Below are 20,070 nucleotides of genomic sequence, written 5' to 3' on the forward strand. Positions count from 1 at the left end.
AGGGCAGGAGGCTGGGAGTGTGAGGCCGGTGCAGGAGTCAGGGCTGTGGGTGTGGGTTGGGGTCGTGTGGGTGCTCCCAGCCCCCTGCCCTGAGCGGCTCAGGGCAGGGGGCTGGAGGGGGTATACCCCAATTCCACCCCTTTCCCCAAGACCCCGCCTCTGCCTCCTCCCCTGACCAGCGAGGGCACTGTGACCCTGCTCCTCCCCCTCCCTCGCGCTGGCAAACAGCTGTTTGGCGGTGGCGGAAGTGCTGGGAAGGGGAGGGGTGGGAAAACGGCACGCTCAGGAAGGAGGCAAGGGAGGAGCTTGGCTGCCTGTGGAGCCTGCCCTGCTGCAACAGGAGCCCTCAGGACCAAGCTTCTGCCTGCTGCCCTTGCAGGAGGGGGTGGGGGATGAAGAAGAGGGGACCAGGCCGGGGCCTCTTTGGAGTGTGGGCCTGGCACCAGTGGCACCATGGTAAATCAGTACTGCACCCAGAAGGTGTGTGGGTTACATATGCACACTCATACACATGCTATATATGAATGTATGGATACGTACATGCACTACATACTCGCCTACACACGCACATACTGGGCCATGTGCTGTCTGCTGCCCTTTGCAGGTGGTGGGAACACACCTGAAATGCCCAGTGAATGCGGGAAGGACATGGCTCATTTACCTGGGAGGGCTGCTCCTCTCACCTGGTGCAAAATGGCACATGGCACACAGTCCACAGGCTTCCATCATAGGGAAGGACCCTTGCACGGTCACTGCTGCAGTGTGGATGGAGGCTTGGCGATTGGGCCCAGGAGATGTAGGAAACATAAAAGATCTGGAGAGATCCCTGGTGAGGGTGCAGGTTGTAGCCCAATAAGACCCCCAGTGATTTCTGAGCATTGTACTCCAGTAAAGCCATACAGGCAAACAACCCCTAGAGAACTGTGATCTCCATGAGCTACCAATGCACCTCTGAGGCTGGTAATAGTGTTGCCAAGTCTCCTGATTTATTTATGAGTTTTGTGATTTAAAAAAAATGTTTTTCATTAAGCCCAGCTCTTGATCCAGAGATATGATTACATGGGAATCTCAGCTTTCACGGTTTTGTTTCTTTGTTTTTTTTAAGTAAGATTCTAGCCCTTATGAGTGTGGAGAAAAACTGGAACATGTGTCCAGTGCACACTAAAGACTCAAAAAGAACCCAACATGTATTTTTAAAATCTCATTATTTTGAGGCCTATCTCATTATTGAGGCCTGACTCGTAATTTTTGAATGATTACATTGACAATACTGAGGAGCTGTTATAGCTGCAAGCCTGAGATGGTTGTATCAGCCATGCTTTGGTTCATGGGTATACATGTGGTGCATATGCTCGCTCACATCCTTAAATCCCTTTGGTCAGCCTACTGACTCAGCAATGCATTAGATTAACAAGTCCCTACTTGGTGTACCTAGAATAGAGCCAGCAGGCAATGAGGATAGTGCATTACACATCACCACATACTCCAGGGCTGACTTAAACCCACCATTCCTTCTTGGTTGGGCTGCTGAGCAGAGGAGCTGCAGTTAAAACACTTGCAGCGTTCACTTTTGAGTGGCAGAGGTGTTTTTCACTCTTGGGAACACTTTGCAGAGAAATGTAACATTTTGGGGGAAGAAAGGTACTGTTATATTTCACACAACCATGAGTTACATAGGGTGACTGTGACCAAAAGCACCCCATAGTCACACCCTACACACTACTGTAATAATCTTTGTACAAAATGTGCCTTGTGAGGTATCGTTTGAAAACTAATAACTTGCTGGTCAATAACATCCTGGTGAAATGTGTGTAGCAGCATTATATGGGAAGTTATGAAATCCCCCTGTATAATGTTATTAGTACACATTCAAAACCGCACAGCCCTGCCTAGGCAAAGGTTGTTAAACAGGTCTATCCTAAACAGAGGAATGTGTGTTTTACCTCAATTTACATATCAATAGTAAAGTGGGTCCTCAAGATAGCAGAGAGAGGAATTGACAGAAGATGAAGCAAATTTGCATTTCTGCAAACACAGGTGGGAAGAAAGATGCCTCCTTCTGTACCCTACTCCATATTGCCTCCTTTACTGTTTGAATAATCTTTGCTTTGAGGGATACTCTTCAGAAGAATCCACTTCATGGGTTCACTAGACTATAAAAGAAAGGAGCAGAGAACGCCAAGTGATCTCTCTCTTTCACCTATGAAAACAAAGGCATCAATAACCTTGGGCCTTGGGGATAGATCCTTACCAAGGATCAGTCGCCATCTTGCTGGAAGACTGTCTGTGAGAGAGATGATCTTGAATAAAGCCTTGCATGATTAAGCTTTAGACTTGTAGATGTGTGTTTTCACTTTTATTTGCTTATAACCGTTTCTAACTTTGTCTCATACTTGAATTCACTTAAAATACTATCTTCTTTTGTTAATAAACATGTTTTATTTTTTTAAAATCTAAACCAATCCAATGCAGTGTTTAGACTGAAGTGTTTGGTAACTCCAGTTAAAGTAGCAAACTGTTGAATATTGACTATTTACAGGAGCAACAAACCTTTCATATTGGAACTGTCCAGAAAAGGACTGGCCAGTGCAGAACACCTGATTTTGGAAAATTTGGGACTGGGAGTGTGTTGGGGTCACCCGGCAAGTAGTAACCGAGGCTGGTGGAAGCCAGGGTGTGACTGGTGTGTTGCTGACAGGCTGCTGGGGTCAGAGCTGCTGGGCCAGGGCTGTAACTGTATACAGACCCTCAAGAGTGTGACCTGCATGGTGGTAGACTGTGAGCAGCTCAGGTTGGGAAGTACAACAGCAAAGCACTGTGAGGCATCTAGGGTTACAGGGCAGGCTGTCATACAACCTCTCACTCATCTGGATTGAACCCCAGAATGCGACAGTGACTACACGTTTACAGAGGGTGTGCACGGTGGATCAGTATCTAAGAGGCAGCAGGACCTAGTGGATAGAGTCCGGCCTGAGAACTCAGGAGACAGGGGTTCTCTTTCTGGTGTTCTGAGGAGCTTTGGACAAATCACTTAAAACCTCTGTGCTTCAGTTTCCTCAGTCTGTAAAATGGGCATAGCAATGTTTATTTCCTTTGTAAAGTGCTTTGAGATCTGTGTATGAAAAGTGCCATGTAAGAGTTAGGTGTTATTCACACATCATTAACTTATCTCTCAAAGTCCTGCCCCAATATGCAGCAGGCTCAGCATAAACTTGAAGAGAAGGATTCTCTGGACACAGTCTTTGGAGGTAGCTTTAACTATCTATGACCCTGAAAGCTGTGCTTCGCAGGCAGAACCCTGAGCTTACCTGAAGGCCCTCTGAACTCACATTGCAGGATCAAGGCCTAAGTCATTATCAGAAATGCAGAATTTCATTTTTTTTTAAATATATGATTTTGATCTCATTGGCAGTTCACAGGCAATTATTTTGTCTGGTTTGGTTTGTGCACATAAAATTCAACAAGCAATTGAAAGTAACCCCAAGGTGTATATGTGCACTTGTGAGAAAGAATTAAACCTTCACACACAATTAAAATTTATCAGCTGCATATAATTTCACAGTTGTGGATGTTTTATTCACAGCCCATAGATTGAAAACAATATCTAGAATATGTAATACAGGAGTCCAATGTACTCTCTCCCGCTGCAGAGTGTGGTTTTGGAGGGGGCATGTGCTTTATATGCTTGTAAACAGAGAAAATTGATGCCTGCATTCCCATTTTTCTAAGGAAAAAAGTAAAAACTCTCTCAGGGGGAGAGAGCAATTTGGTAAATTAGCAATGGCAGTAGGGAATAAGTCTTTAAAACAGGTACTATTTTCTTGGATAAGATGAGGTGATTTTCTCCCTACATTTTAGGATTAAAGTGTGCAGTGGAGGCCATAGTTTGAACCCACAGGATTTCCAGTTTCCTTTTTGGGGTTAGGATTTTTCCTTCTTCAGTCCCCCTAGAGGGACAGGGTGGTGGTGTATTCTCACACCTCAGTACGTGTAGCTGGCAGTGAAAAGGGACTGTTTTGCAGCTGCATCACTCTTTCCAGAGACAATATATTGTCCTTTGGATGCTAACCCATTAATCTGAAAAAACAAAAAGGAGGGAGAAACAGTTAGTTACCCAGAGGAGAGTTAAAAAAAAAAAAAAAAAAGACAGGGAGAAGTAAAGAACACAGGGAAATAGAGAGTGTTTCTGTGAATTCCCAAACAAAATTTACAAGGACTGAAGAATTTAGGAAACAGATAATATAAAGACTGTTAACTTCTAAGGCAGAATGCTAGTGATCAAAAGTTATTGCTGTCTGATAGCTGTGTGTTGGCCTATATACAATGAGCTAACCATCTCAGACAAATTTACCTATATTGTAAAAATGTCCACAGAAATTAGCTTTAATTAGCATCCTAGTCGGCAGTCTCAGCAAAGAGACCGAAGATCAATTGGGTAAGGAGAATAAACCATCCATTTATTCTTACAGATGTCTCCAGAGTAGATTTGAGGACTATTATTGGGGCTTTGAGGGGAAGCTTGCGCTGCAGTTTCCTGTGTTAGACCTGCGGGGGGTGGGCTGTCATCCTTGGATGAACATGAAACACAAGGATGGAGCAAAGCAACAGGAATCTTTAAAACTTGGGGAACATGTCCCCATTTATGCACCATGTGTTGTACAGTGTTTCTCTGAAGTAGGGTGAATGTTCTTTTAAAGACCTGGACTTAGAACTGGAGGGTCTGGCGTCAGCTCAGTCATGATGATGAAGTGAAGGTCCCATACCTGTGCCCGTTTGCAAAATGCCTCCTGCGTAGCCTTCTTGTTCTCAGGTTTGCCAGCCCATGCGGCAAGTGCTGATGCCTGCAGAGCCCGTCCATATGAGAAGGTCAGCTTCCAGGGTTTGGGCAAAGGGCACTGGTTGATGGCACTGAGGTTGAGAGAAGCTTCCTCTTCACTTTGGCCTCCAGACAGGAAGCAGATTCCTGCGGGAGGAAAAAAAAAAGAAGTTATAAGTTTAGAGACCACTGATTCACTCTGATGTCCTGAGATGAAGCAGAATCTTGTTGTGGAGGCAGCAGGAACATAAAGAATCACATATCACAAATCACGGTTTTCCCAAAGAAGTCATTTAGGGTGAGACTGAAGTGAATTAGATCAACTGTATATCCATAGATATTGTATCCTATCAGTCCTCAGTGAGATTGCATATGATGCCCTGTCAAATCTACCGCTGGTGTCTGCTATTTGGTCCATAACTGGAGATGCAACAAATTCTCTTAAAATCTTTCAATGCAACAACCACACAACCCAGCCTCCTGGGAACAGAACAGGTCATTAAATGGAAGCAAATGGAGACATATATCTTAAACTAAACAGGGGAGACATTGTGGTCTGACCCCTCCCCCCAAGGTCTTACTGCACCTCAGTACTTGAGACTTGATGGTTTCAAATCACGATAGGTCCTACAAACAACCGCAATAAACATTTGAGGCACTTGGATGGATGATCCCTGAATATGCACGGAGAAGCAATGGATAGTAATGAATGAGTTACCAGGAACAGCAGCAGGAACAGTGCGATGGAGGGCAGTGACTGTTGCCATGGCTACCTCCTGAGGGGTGTACTTCTTGGGGCAGGAATGCCCAGCAGTCACCATATTGGGTTTGAGTAGTGTTCCCTCCAGGTAGACATGATGATCATTCAGGGCCTTGTAGACAGCAGCCAGGACCTGGGAAACAATGAGAACAGAAGGATCATTCAATGCTTATTCATGTTCGCTCAATGCTGGGCTTCACTCCCATACTGATTCACCGGAGAGACCCAGGCCTCCAAAACTGCTGGAGGGGGACAACCTATTTCTGGGGTGAGAGTGGAATTCACTGTCCATGTTTCATCCAGGCTGGACTTCAACCCCCCTTCTATCACTTTACCAAGAAGCTCACCAAACCTGCTATGGAGAAGTATTTGTCCGCAGAGATGATAAAGGACTTCATTCTCCATAGTCATGGAATTCTTGGCTTTAGCCCCTCAAACCTACCTTACTCTGGAATGGGAAAGTTACAAAATACGGAATGGCAGTGGAAACCTGGATGATACCTCTTCTCTTAGAAGAGTGAGCCCTTCTCAGCAGGGAAACAGGGTGGCCTCGTGGCTAGGGCACAATTCCCACCTCTGCCACTTACTTACTGTGTGATCTTGGGCAACTCACTTAACCTTTCAGTGCCTCCTTCCCTCCCCCACCCCACCATCCATCTGTAAAATGAAGATAAGAAAGTACTTTGAGACTTATGGGTGCAAAGCTCTGTTTAAGAGCTAAGTATTATTATTATTATTATGCTGATTGATGAAAATGGGACCTGTCTGGTAGGTAAGAATCTTACCTTCTCTGTAACATACTGACAGCGCTGGAGGTCATGGTCTCCATCGGGTAGGACCTCCGGTTCTACAATGGGCACCAACCCATGCTAGGAATGGAAAAACAGAAGTCACTGGAGGTCTGGACAAGAGACTGCCCTATAAGGTGACCAGATGTCCCAATTTTATAGGGACATCCCGATTTTGGGGTCTTTTTCTTATTTAGGCTCCTATTACCCCCCACCCCGAGTCCTGATTTTTCACACTTGCTGTCTGGTCACCCTACTGTCCTAGCAGGGATAGCCTGAGAAAGGGGCAGTAAAGCAAAGAGAACTACTAGAAAAGAGAAGATACCAACAGACTCTCTCAGCATGATGGACAAAGAGGCCTCCTCTCAAACACATGGGAACTATTTCAAAAGAGAGTAGAAAAGGGCACAACTTATTCCCACATCACAGGAAGGGAGGGAACTATTTCACACACACACTGAGAGTTTATACCTGCTGGCAGATACTGGCATAGCGTGCCAGCGTGTTGGCATTCTCCTGGATGGCTAGAGTGGAGGGAGTTGTGTCTGTGATCTTCAGCACAGCACGCCACTTGCCAAAATCAGCGCCATCCTTCTTATACTGGGCACAGCGCTCAGCGAGCCCATCCAGCCCTGCCAGTATAAAAAGGGAAAAGAAGGTGCCTTATTTAGTGCCTCCAGATTTATGTGGTTGGGCTGAACTTTGTGTCCTCTACGCAACCCTGTGGAGCTGGGGATACAGGGCCAGTGCGGGGGTGGGGGTGGCCTGTGGCTCCTGCCTTCTCTTGGAGTCTGCTATCCTGTGGTCCTTGTGCAGACTACCCAGGGGGCATGCAAAATGTCTCCACTCTGTGCATGGCCAGTGCAGTAGCTGCTCACTGTATGGGCCTCAGGGAATGGGGTTCTCTAAATTGACAGAGCTTGGATGGTAACTAGGGAAACCCTGGATATAATCTGTGGTTAGCAAAGCCTCTGGGAAAGTAATAATGCAGGATCCATAATATTAGAAACAGGAAGTGCTGCACAAGGTCAGAGGATTAGTACAGAAAATCTGATATCCTGATTCTGACTGTAAAACTTGATACCTCAGGGGGAAATGACCTCTACTCCCATCTAATTCCACCCCCCAAAATACACATGAACAACCATATAATGTTAACTTGCTGGGGGAGGATGAGGGGATAAATCCTTTCTGATCCCAGCTGGTGATCACTTTTATGCCTTGAAGCAAGACAAAGAGCTCTTGTGACTTACTACTCTTCTGCCTACTTATTACCTTGTGCTCATCAAGCCAAAAGGGATGTTTCTGGGCAGGGGGAGGCTGCTCTCTGCATGCTGGCTGGTATCTGGAGGGTTGTGGTGGTGGAGTGCATAGTGTCTAAGTGTGGAGCAAGGTGTGCCAATGAGCACATACCCCCCCCCCCACGCCTTTGGAGGTACTATGTCGCTCCTGCCCTCTGCAAGCACAATGCTTCCAGCCGCTGCTGCTTGTGTTGTGCACCTGCTTGTCCCTGCCCCACATGGCTTTCACTTTGAGAACCACAGCTCAGCCCTACTCCAGTCATTTAAATCTCTCCTTGTCAGGAAATGCAGCCTCATTCTTGATGGCTTAGAGGAAATGTCTCACCTTGAACGGTGATTTCTCCATTTGTTCCTGCCAGCGGGGCTGTTCCTTTATCTAGCTACGGAAGTACATGGAAAGGAAGATGTCTTAACAATTAACAGATCAGTATAATTTCTGCCACTGTAACCCAGAGCTAGTACAGACTCCTCAGCCTTCACCAGCAGGAGTCACTGTAACAAATGGTGCAGGACCTCGGTGGGCAGAGCAAGAGACAGAAAACAAGGGCTGGGGAATGGGGAAAATGCAGGCGAGAACAATGCATGACAATGAACAAACAGAGCATTGGGAGTGGGAAGCAGAATTATTGACGGGAACAACCCAAGAATTCTAGGAGTTGGGGAGAGTCACTGGAGAGGATGGACTCAAGAGTCTTGAGGACAGTGGAATGGAAGGGTGAAGCAAGAGCTCTAGGAGGTGGGGGATTTGCTGAATAAAACAGGTCAGGATCAGTGGCTGTAGCTGTGGCTTGGCTGACAGTACAGGAGCATTGGCTGCAGGGGTAATGCAGAGAATGGTGCCAGAATGACAAAAGAGCATTGCTTATCAGCGAGATCCCTGCCTGGGCACAGTTCACACTGGGAAGGGCTCTGGGGCTATTATGCCAGCAGGGACCTTGGAGATATTCACCTTTATTCCCACCACAATGCCTTTGTCTTTGATGACATCTGGGAATGGCTTTCCACTGCTGTCCTTCTGATAGAGGGTCTCATGGAAAAAGATCACGCCCCCAATGCTCTGATTGATGGAGGCATCCGAAGAAAAGAGGATCTCTCGGAAGGCACGGCGATTTTCCTCTGTGTTCTCCACCTTGATCCTCTGCAGTCTGTTCCCCATAGTACCTGGCAAGAGGGGCCAAAGGTCAGAGAACACGATATTGGATATGATTGTCCTTTCACTTATCTTGTATAATTGCAAGGATGGAGTAACTGAGAATTAGGCCTTCCTGTGTCTGTGCAGACCTGGGCTAATCTCCTCAGCCCATGCCCTTATAGTTAGACCCCAACCCTGCCCTGATGGACTGCTCGCTCCTGAAGAAAGCTGGGTATTCATTTACTCCTGCTTGGTATCTCAAATTATTTCAGAATCAAAATGGCTTGAAGGACACTAAGAAATATCAATAACTGTTCAACTCACCCACAGACTCATCTGCAGCCAGGATCCCCTTCCCTGGAGCCACAATCTGCTGAGCTATGTCAGACAGGGCCTTCTTCTGCTCCGGAGTCAGCGCGGGAAACTGGTGGGTCATGATGGCTATTCTGGAGGAGACATGTAGAGACACCCATTGTTCCAAGCTGAGTTATGCTGTGGATAGTGTTTGTAAAATCACATTGATTGGATACAGACACAACAATCACATGTATCTCCTTCTGATGGGAGTGAGGTTCTCTGTATTCTTACAGGATTCAGAGTAGCAGCCGTGTTAGTCTGTATCCACAAAAAGAACAGGAGTACTTGTGGCACCTTAGAGACTAACATTTATTTCAGCATAAGCTTTTGTGAGCTACAGCTCACTTGTTCGGATGCACAGAATGGAACACATAAACAGGAGATATTTATACATACAGAGAACATGAAAAGGTGGAAGTATGCATACCAACTGGAAGAGTCCAATCAATTGAGATGAGCTATCATCAGCAAGAGAAAAAAAACCCTTTGAAGTGATAATTGAGATGACCCATGGAAGGTGTGAGGAGAACTTAACATAGGGAAATAGATTCAATTAGTGTAATGACCCAACCATTCCCAGTCTCTGTTTAAACCTAAGTTAATTGTATCTAATTTGCATATTAATTCGAGTTCAGCAGTCTCTCCTTGGGGTCTGTTTCTGAAGTTTTTTTGTTGCAAAATTGCCACTTTCAAGTCTGTCACTTAGTGGTTAGAGAAGTTGAAGTGTTCTCCCACTGGTTTTTGAATGTTATGATTCCTGATGTCAGATTTATGTCCATTTATTCTTTTGCTTAGAGACTGTCCAGTTTGGCCAATGTACATGGCAGAGGGGCATTGCTGGCACAGTGGGATTTATGTCTATAACTGGACGTGCTCAGAGCCTAAAGGCAGTTCAGTAAATAGGCTTGGAAGGGTTAGATTTTTTTTAATCGGTAAATGTCAATTTCACTGGACACACAGAAACTGACAAAAAGATATTTCCAACCATCATAATCAAAATTTACAGATTGGCAAAGCAAGAAAAATGCTTCTTGAGAGCTTCAGAGTTTGATTTAAGGATACTTATTTTGCATATTTTGACATATTGACAATTCATGTTATAGCTATAAAACTTTAACTTTTTGAATCTCAGCATCTACAGTCATTAAATAATTCTGACCCTTCCCCTTCATAATTTCCCACAACTGAAAATGTAAATTGATAAAGTAAAATAAAATAATCTTTTAAAATAAATGTTGATATTATCGCTCAAAATTTGAAGAAGGAAAAAAATAAGAATTCTGCCAAGCCTGTAGTTAAATCATTAAAATCTGGGACAAAGTAACACACATTAATTGCTGACTGGCAAAGTTCTTTGTAAAGCAGGTTAGATACTTTGCTCCTAAATAACTAAGAGTTCTCTCTTATCTCCCACATGGTACACTGTCTGCTAACAAACCCCTCCTCCTCTTCCTTCACCTGCCTTGTAGGTATTTGCTTGTGTGGCTCAATGCTTTCTCACCCCTTCTTTCCTGCTGCGTGTCTATAATTTGTATGCCTGGGGCTCCTCTCAGAACTGCATGAGATATTAGCTGTTTCACGGGAAAGCAAATCAAATGTGAGATGAATTAATCCTACTCTATACAAGATCTTGGATTGCAAATGGATCCTAATCTATTCCTATTTTATCAGGCTGTGGCTGACATTCACAAGCTGAAAATTTCACCTGAGTGAGGGTCAGATTCTGTCTTTTGCTGAGGCTGGTGTATGATCTTATTAAGATTTCGATAAGGAAGGAGAACACACCTGACAGCTTGGGTTTGTTCTTTGGGTGGACAATGAGAAGTATATCTGTCCCAGAAAAAAATACTTCCTAGAGGCCTTTATAGAGAAGTATGGTGGTATTCTGCAGTAATGCTTACACTGTATAGCCCTGTGATCACACCTCTGAGATCCAGGTCCTTCCTCATGTATGTTATGGCCTCATCTATCTGTCATCCATCCTTTATAAAGGTCTTAAGAAGAAGAAAAGTCCCTGTTCTGATTGTTATTGTAATTATTTGTTTTATAATCCTTGTAGCCCCAACGAAGATTAAGTGCCACACAAACAAATGCATAGCGGGAGACAGTCCCTGACCCATACAGCTTACATTCTAAACAGACAAGACAGGCACATTGTTGGAGGGAGTAACACAGAAGCAGTGACTTGCCCACAGTCAACGAGCAGGTCAGTGGCTAAGCAATAACAGACCCCCATTTTCCTGACTCTAGGTCCAGTTCACTACTATCATAGGCTGGCAGGGCCTTTATGAGGAGTCAGACTCTGTCTTGCCTGTGACCTAGCACTTGTCCCCCAACTGATCCTGATCTAGTAGCTTAATTACCATTAGTGACCCCTGCTGTGAAAGGTCAAGGAGGAAGATGTAGAGATAGAACTAACTCAGAAAGAAGAGATAGGGAGTTTCTTTTCTCTAGGTAGGGTCTGGTGAAGGTAAAGAAGCCTCACAGATGGAGTTATATTCTGTGGTGAGTGTTCTGGAAAAAGATAGGGTGAATGTTCCAGAGTAGGAACAAGGAGTGGGGAGGACCTAGAGAGAAACCTGGGAACCAAAGGAGAGGCTGGGTTAACCACAGCCTGCTGGGAAACAACACTAGGGGCTCAGAGGTAGGAAGTAGCCAGAGAAACAGCAGCAGATGTGAATGGTGTAGTGGTGCTGAGTACGCCCCAGGGCCTTGCCTGCCACAGCATGGGGCCAGAGTTAGAGCCGTTTGGAGGTGGGGTTAGAGAGCTAGGCTGGCAGGGTAATGCTGCAGATTAGGATTACACCACTAGAAGTAGCAGACCAATTTTAACACAGTGTCCCTGGGCTGGAACCCAGAGCAGAACGTGTATCTGTGCTCCCTCATCAGCCCCAAGCAGGGGGTCTAGAAGCCTCAACACAAGGATTGCTGAGCACAGGATGGGGCTGAGGTGTGAGCCCAAATGATGGGTTGGGGAGTAGCCTGTGAGGGGTAAAAGGATCTCTTGTTACCCCAGAAGGGGTCCGAACTAGACTTGACTTTGAAGGGCTAAGTCATGGCCACAAATAGGCCATTGCAGGTTCAAGGAAGTGATCAACAGGGGATGCAAGAAGTGAAGACTTCTGCAATGCCATGACATGATGACAGGGGGCACTATTGTGGTGAGCGGAACTGCTTGCATCTACCCGTTAGACATGTCGCCTCCTGCAATGCCATGACATGATGACAGGGGGTGCTATTGTGGTGAGTGGAGCTGTTTGCATCTACCCATTCGACATGTCGCCTCCTGCAATGCCATGACATGATGACAGGGGGTGCTATTCTGGTGAGTGGAGCTGCTTGCATCTACCCGTTAGACATGTCGCCTCCTGCAATGCCATGACATGATGACAGGGGGTGCTATTGTGGTGAGTGGAGCTGCTTGCATCTACCCGTTTGACATGTCGCCTCCTGCAATGCCATGACATGATGACAGGGGGTGCTATTCTGGTGAGTGGCGCTGCTTGCATCTACCCGTTTGACATGTCGCCTCCTGCAATGCCATGACATGATGACAGGGGGTGCTATTGTGGTGAGTGGAGCTGCTTGCATCTACCCATTCGACATGTCGCCTCCTGCAATGCCATGACATGATAACAGGGGGTGCTATTGTGGTGAGTGGAGCTGCCTGCATCTACCCGTTAGACGTGTCACCTCCCATTTAATTCTCTAATTTACATGCTTAGGCACTGATCCTTGAATCCCACTGTCTTCAATGGGACTCTGTGCAGACCAGCTTTTAGCATGCACTTGGGTGTCCTAAAATACTGCCTAAACAAGAGCTAGCGCTGATGAGCAATAGCTCAGTACACTTCAGAAGCACTACTGCAAGTCTGAGGGCCAGTCTGGGGCACCCTTACTCAGGTTAACAAGCCGTAATTCACAGGAGCAGTCCCACTCCCTTTAAGTGTTCCCTAAGGTGAGGGTTGTACAAGATAGTCCTCTGTGTTCCAGACCCTGACTACAGGATACTGCAGAATCCTCCCAGAGGAAAAGATCTATTTAGATTTTGTTCCCCACCATGTTCTGAGCTCTTGGAAAAGGGTCGAGACGTATATCTACACCCTGTGCATATGGCAAGGTGGATACAGTAGGCAGAATCTCCCTGTTAAGAGTGGCAATGAGCTGGTGTAACAAGTGAGCAGTTACCTCTCTGCAGTGCACAGCAATTGTATGGGAGACAGCTGTGAATGGCAGTATGGGATGGTGGTTTTGCTGGAAGTTAGACCAAGGCATGGTGATTTGTAGGTGCTCTGTATACCTGCTTAGCGATGATCCTTTAGCTGGGAAAATTCGAGAGAGATAACATAAAACACACACCACCAGCCAATCAGAACCTCACTTTTGAGTTTCAACTTCTAAAGCCATACGCTGCTGCTGCCATAAACCCATGAGCCATCAAATGGCAATAGTAAACAAAGGAGTCTGATATCAAACAGAGATGAGTTGCAAGAGTAGATGAAAGTTCCCAGTTTTGCATAAATACCCCTTCAAAATGCTAAAGAATGGATGGATGCACAGCAAAACCACACCAGGGAGCCTAGAAATGATCGTTTATTTTGGTGAATAGATTTAGTTATCTATTGCCAGCTTCTGCTACTCTTACACTTGGCAATACCTTCTTTGAGAGCAGTGCCATTGATTTCAGATGTGCTATTCAGGCAGTAAAGTATTGCTCATTACGAGCATGGATGGCAGAACCTGGCTCATCATTGGTCATTGCTCAACTATGGCTGCCTTATGAAAAACAGGCTTCCATAAATGTATCAACAGAAATTATAAAGGCCTGTTGAAGAGAGAGCATGGTCCAATAGATAGGAAATTAGACTGGAATGCACAGGGGCGGCTCCAGTCACCAGCACGCCAAGCGTGTGCTAGGGGCGGTAAGCCACTGGGAGCACTCTGCCAGTCGCCTGCAGAGGGTCCGCTGGTCCTGCGGCTTCGGCGGATCTCCCACAGGTGGCATGCCTGCGGAGGGTCTGCTGGTCCTGCAGCTTCGGCAGACCCTCCGCAGGTAAGCCGCTGAAGGCAGCCTGCCTGCCGTGCTTGGGGCGGCAAAATGTCTAGAGCCACCCCTGGGAATGCAGGAGACATAGGGTCTGTGCTTGGCTCTGCTACTGATGTTGCCAATATTTTTATCTGCCAGACAGTTGTACCTCATCTGCTTAGTGGAAAAAGGCCAATCATCTCAAATTATGGGCCAGATCCTCAGCTGCTGTAAATAGTTATAGTTTGAGTGCCTTCAGTGGAGCTATGCTAATTTCCACCAGCTGAAGATCTGGCCCATGAATGTTATTTTCCTGTTTATTGTAATTGTTCACAAAACTGAAAGGGGGGAGGAAGAGCAACAACAAAGGAATATATGTACAGAAAATGCACAAAATCAGATGCAGTGTGTTGGCTAAATAGAATGTTCTGCAGAGCTTTCCAGCAAGCTTTGCAGGTGCTTTAAACAAACAGGGCTGTTTGTCTAAGCCAGTCCCTGGCAGAGAGGCAGCTGGACCAGAAAAACACAGCAATGAAAGTCAATATTGCTGTGTTGGAATTTAGACCTTTCTCTAGTATGCGCAGTGGGAAATATTGTCACAGACATCAGCACAAACATTGCATTCAGTTAATATTACAACAGACGGGGCGAAAGTGCAAGCACACGTGGGGGATGGGAGAGGGAATATGGGGAAGGATTTCAGTGTTGTCAGCATGTTGCACCTCGGACCAGGTTAGAAGCCTCTGTTCTTTCTTTATGCCTTTCCCTTGGCAATTACCCTCAGCACTTTGTTTCTTACAAACAATCAGTGTCAGGTTTAAAATCATTTGCCCATCAGCCTCCTATCTAAACTGGAGAAACCAGTTGTGTTATAACATCTGGGTTCTGGACAGCAAGAAAAAGAGGATTCAGTTGGCACAGGTGTTTTCATGACTGTCTTTTATCTCTCCTTTTATATAAAATATGTCAAATGTGCAGGGAACATGTGTTGAACACTTGGCCCTCTCCGAGTGTGTGCAGCTTTGTCTGCACAATTACTTGTGAGCACAATTTCTCAGCATTTGTGTACACACACATTTACACATACAAAACCCTATTTGTATGCACAAATTGTGTGCATGTAGATCTGTGTGAGTAAATTCTATCATTGTGCACACAAATGGTAGTGCTTAAAGTATGTGAAAGTGATTTGAATGAGTAAAAGCTGCATGTGTACAAATGGATGTGGATGGGGGGTTTAAAATGTGGCTCATAACAAACAGGCAAAGAGTACAACACTTCTGTCTGATTTCTGGTTCAGCTGTCTGTTGGGGACACTAGGATGGAAATTTAACCTTCTGCATAATGAAAACAAAATTAATAAGTGCTTGTGCAATGGCTGGCATCTTGGCCAACAAGAGGGATTTAACTGGGGACCGCCAGAGCTAAACACGAGTTGCTTGAGTTATGGAACCAGGCTTCCCCAGTGAGACCTGCTACAGATCTGCATTCTCTGTGGCTCATGTACAGAGGGTGACATGTGACACACTGATACGTATGTTAAACTTGGAAGATGCAAACGGCTCTAAAATGCTTAATACTTGTATTATTCTATTGACTTGAGAAAAATTATGCCTCCTAAACAAAAGTGGGGAAAACCCTCTCATTCCAGGGCAAATGAGGAAGGGAACTGCCTGAAAATATGGCAAAGAAAATAAGTAAGAAGCTTTAAGAAAAGAAACAAGCATTAGTGTGGAATACAAGGCAAATTGTCCTTTCGGAAATGTGTTTAGAATAAAAAAGGCTGTTTGACCCAAAACAGATGGGAAGGAAGAGAGAAAGTAATACGCACACTGAAGAGTGCATGAGGAACAGAGAGGCAGCTAATAGAGGAACAAGTCAGGCATTAACCGTTCATGGCTACAGGAAATGAGGAACGTAAAGCCATGTAGGGGCTCCCTTTCCCCCTCTTGTACTGCAGTCTTGTACTTCCATTCATTCTGGTGCTCATAAGACAGAAAGTCAGGGCACTGTCCTACCATGCCCTGAATGGGAACATTATCCAGAAATGGTTAAAGCACTGAACTTTACACATACAAGCCTACACGCTGAACATTAAATTAACAGCCATGTTTACAAAAATAAAATAACTGCTAGAGAGAGAAAACTCATCACAGTGCAAATCAGCATCTCATGCGGCTTTGATGGTGGTCAGTATATACACTGCATTGTCCCATAGGCATGAAGATAAAACTGTAGATGTAAAGCATGTAGATTAGGGGATGGGTCTCCTCTGCCAAGTATCAGATCTGGAAAAACACTGGATTAAGGATTCAGACTGCCACTGCCTTAGGAAAACGAGTGAGCACTTTTGCTGAAGATGGTGATTTTGTTCAAGTTCTCTCAAGTGGCTGGAAGATCAGACCTCCCAATTACCTACAAAACCTGATTGCCGGCTGTTTGGTTTTCTGCACCCGTGTGCAGGTAGTGGGCATACATGCACCATGTTTTTTCTTAGAGCAACTTGTAAGGCAGAGTTTTGCTAACAGACTGCTAAATATCTATGGGTGTTGTCGGGGAGAGGAGAGGGAGCGAGGCACTTTCCCCCCCTTTTATCCTTTGCTTTGGGGGCTGGCATCAAGTGGCACTTGCACCAGACTAGCTGAAGTCACATCCCCTCCAAATTGGGTGGGAGGGTGTAGGGCAGGGATCTCAAAGTCCCAGCCCACGGGCCAGATACAACCTGAGAACCTCCCCACTGCAGCCCACAGAGGAAAGACTCTGCATGCAGCAGTGTCTGCTGCAGGTGCCGCTCCCATTGGCTGGGGGAGAGGGATAGAGATACAATTACAAGTCACCAGGCTGAGTCAGCCATGGAGGCAATATTATTAGTTGCCGGGCAGAGTCAGCCAGGGAGGCAGTGTCACGTTTTTCCACAGTGAATATAAACAAGTCACAATACTGAACACAACTATCTGATGCACACCTTGCTGCAATCCTGAAGGTTTCAACTGCTCAGTCACAGAGGTCAAACATCAACAAAGTGACAGAACTGAAGAGTTGCCAGGTGTCTGGCAAACACTAAAAACTCTGGCAGATGAAGAATTGTATCAAGTTTTATGACCGTTTTATTATTTCTAAGAAATTTGAAATAAAAAAATACAATGTAAACGTTTTCTTTTCTGAACACCATCTTCAGTGACATTATTGGCTTGCTGGGAGGATTGGAGGACTGGCACTGGCCCTAAGGCAAATTGAGTTTGAGACCCCTGGTGTAGGCTTTGTGACTCCACAGCCCCTCTCCACTGGCCAGCGGAGCTTATGGCTGTAGATGGGAGTGGACACCACACTGCATTCCCCTCTATGCTCAATGCTTCTGCATCTCCTTTTTGGTGAAGGGCAAAGGGAAACAGGTGTCCTAAGGACTAGGGAGTGTCTGGGTGATATACAGGGCTATTCCAGAAGCTGGGAGATGGTTTGGATAGAGCACTCGTTTTCATGCTGAGGACAGTTTCTTCTTCTTGGTGGTGGTGTCCTGGGTGGTGCCATGCCCTGGTTGGTAGTGGTAGGAGTGGTGGGTTGTGGAAGGGTTCTGCCACGCTGGCAGTTGGCACTTGTTCCTGGAGTAGGTGGAGAGTTCTGGCAGGTCCGCTAGAGAGCTCTAGTGCATAGGATGCTAGCAGGGGACAATGCGGGTGTTTTGGGTGAATTAGGAGGTTGAGGGTGCTAGCTTGGGGATGATGGTGGGGTCAGCAACTGCCAATGAGCCTATTCATATTGTGTAGTTCTGAGCAATTTACTGAAGATGACTGTTCTCATCCTCTGTATTCAAAGGGGTCCAACTCCATTGCTAGTACAGGGGAATATTTCTGCCAACAGCTTCTGTTATCTCTTTTCATGTAGTCTTCTCCTTTCAAGACTATCCTATGTCCCCTTGTCAAAGTCAGTCTCACCAGCACTACTGCTATAATACTTCCGAGGAAATTAAATACCAAAAGCAGGTTGTAACACTTCATCAGCCCTGACTGCGTAATGTGCATGCAAGGAATAAAAAGAGGATTGCGTTCTGCAGCTGCACCCCAGATTTTCCCACGTGCACCTACACGAATCATCATTTAAACAAAGTAGCAGAAAATGACACGGACACAAACACACAGGCTATTGATCCAGCCTCCTGAATTAAGGATGAAGATTATGTGTTCGCATTCACTTCTTCCAGGTGTTCTTTGTTACAAAATTAAGTCAAAAGAGTTAGCAATTGCATCAAATGGGGCTTATTACATTTACAGAAGATAGATGTGAGAGAGAGAGATCATTGCAGAAAAAAGAAAAACTAAGAATGAATGTGTTTCTTTCCTGATTTGGTTAGCGATGACATAGTTTTACAGGCAGTTCCTGGCAAAGCAAAAGCCATGACAGAAAAGATACATATTCTCTCTCTCTCTCTCCCCCTCCACCTCCCTTCCCCCATTCAGATCAAAACTGAATCAGTAGTTTCTTATCACTCACTGTTTGAAGATAGTGTCTCCTTCTTTACTATAAATTCCTGCTGAGGTAGCTGCAGCCAAGTAGGTCCAATCTCCCAACTCCCAAACTTTTTATAAAGTCCTTAGCAATATTTGTTTTCCCTCCTCTTTAAGCTGTTTGAGGCGGTGTCACTATGCAGCACCTCTGATTGGCTGGGTGGGTTTATGGTCCCTCAGCCAATCAGATTCATTCTCTCTCATCCACAGGAGTGGAAAAATTCTAGTTTTATTTCTCTAGGAGTGAGAATGACAAATTCCATAAAGATTCTTTTGACAGATCAGTTCAACAGCTTCCTCATCCTTTCCAAGCCATAGTACGAATTATTGCAAGCCTACACTGGAATATGCTCACAGTGGACCTGGCTAGAGCTTGCGTTTTAGGGCCAGATCCTCAGCTGGTGTAAATCAGCATAGTTCCATGGAGTTCCAACCCTCTGGTTCGGTCCCTTGGGGCCAGGGAGTCTGTGTTCCCTTGTATTTTGTATATGGCCTTGCAAAGTGATGAAGCTCAGTATGTACTCTTAGTAATAGAGTCAGTCTCTGCTGGTAATAGTGCAGTAGGATGAAAGTCACAAATTGCTTCAGTGCATTGCAGTGTGCAAATTGGAATTCTGTTTGTGGGATAAATTCACCCTAGGAGGACAGGCGAGCGCAGGATCTATTTAACACTGAAACCCTCAAATTAGGCTTATGTGGTGCATACTATTCACTATGAAAAACAAATGAATTCTCTATACACAGCTTCCAGGGCAGCTATGCTCATACTTCTGATATTTTCAGTTTGTCAAATCACAATAGAACAAAGCTGATTTCATATTCCAGGTAGCCCACCGCAGTGGGTTGGACACGTAATACAGGTACTGCGTTAAGCCAACGGCATACTCTTAGCAATGGCACACATGGTAGCCTTGGATGTTAGAGCTTGTTTTAACTGAACAATGCAATGTTTGCTCAGACCCTGACGTTCTCTCTCTATTTTTTATGACCTTCAGGTGAGCAGCAGCTGCTAGACACTTGTTCAAGGAATTGTGGCTTTTCATCAAAGGAGTGCACCTTCACAAGGCCAGCACCCTCCCACACTAAGCCCATCAACCCCTTATGGTGTGAGACTTGGGCCATGGCAAATGCACAAACAATTAGCGCTAATACAGGGTTAAACCCTCAGCAGGTGTAAATAAACATAGCTCCATGAAAGTCATTAGAGTTATACTGATTCACCCTAGCTGAGGATGTGGACCATTATTTCTTCCTTTCACTTTCTACTTCCTTCCTGATAAGCCTGTTTGCAGACTACCATGGATGTATATCCATTGTGGTAAATATCGATGGCCAGAAAACCCTAACTGCCTTGTGGTATCTGTTTCGTTATTTGAGACATCTCTCAC

At 45.4% G+C, this 20,070-nt stretch overlaps 1 protein-coding gene and 1 long non-coding RNA gene across 2 annotated transcripts in view; one reads left to right on the top strand and one right to left on the bottom strand.

Annotated features, from left to right (window-relative positions):
- LOC127046350 (uncharacterized) overlaps window positions 1–20,070 on the top strand; it is a 31,524-nt gene that overhangs the window by 2,842 nt on the left and 8,612 nt on the right. The window lies entirely within an intron of this gene.
- ALDOB (aldolase, fructose-bisphosphate B) lies at window positions 3,531–18,788 on the bottom strand. Its single transcript, XM_050943185.1, has 9 exons — window positions 18,669–18,788; window positions 9,122–9,243; window positions 8,615–8,826; window positions 7,991–8,045; window positions 6,836–6,996; window positions 6,362–6,445; window positions 5,535–5,709; window positions 4,764–4,963; window positions 3,531–4,077 (listed from the first exon to the last, which is right to left on the bottom strand). The coding sequence occupies exons 2-9, from the start codon at window positions 9,231–9,233 to the stop codon at window positions 3,982–3,984; spliced, it is 1,095 nt and encodes a 364-aa protein (XP_050799142.1). The 5' UTR covers window positions 9,234–9,243; window positions 18,669–18,788; the 3' UTR covers window positions 3,531–3,981.

The sequence above is a fragment of the Gopherus flavomarginatus genome, chromosome 3 (assembly GCF_025201925.1).
Source record: "Gopherus flavomarginatus isolate rGopFla2 chromosome 3, rGopFla2.mat.asm, whole genome shotgun sequence".
Taxonomy (NCBI): domain Eukaryota; kingdom Metazoa; phylum Chordata; order Testudines; family Testudinidae; genus Gopherus; species Gopherus flavomarginatus.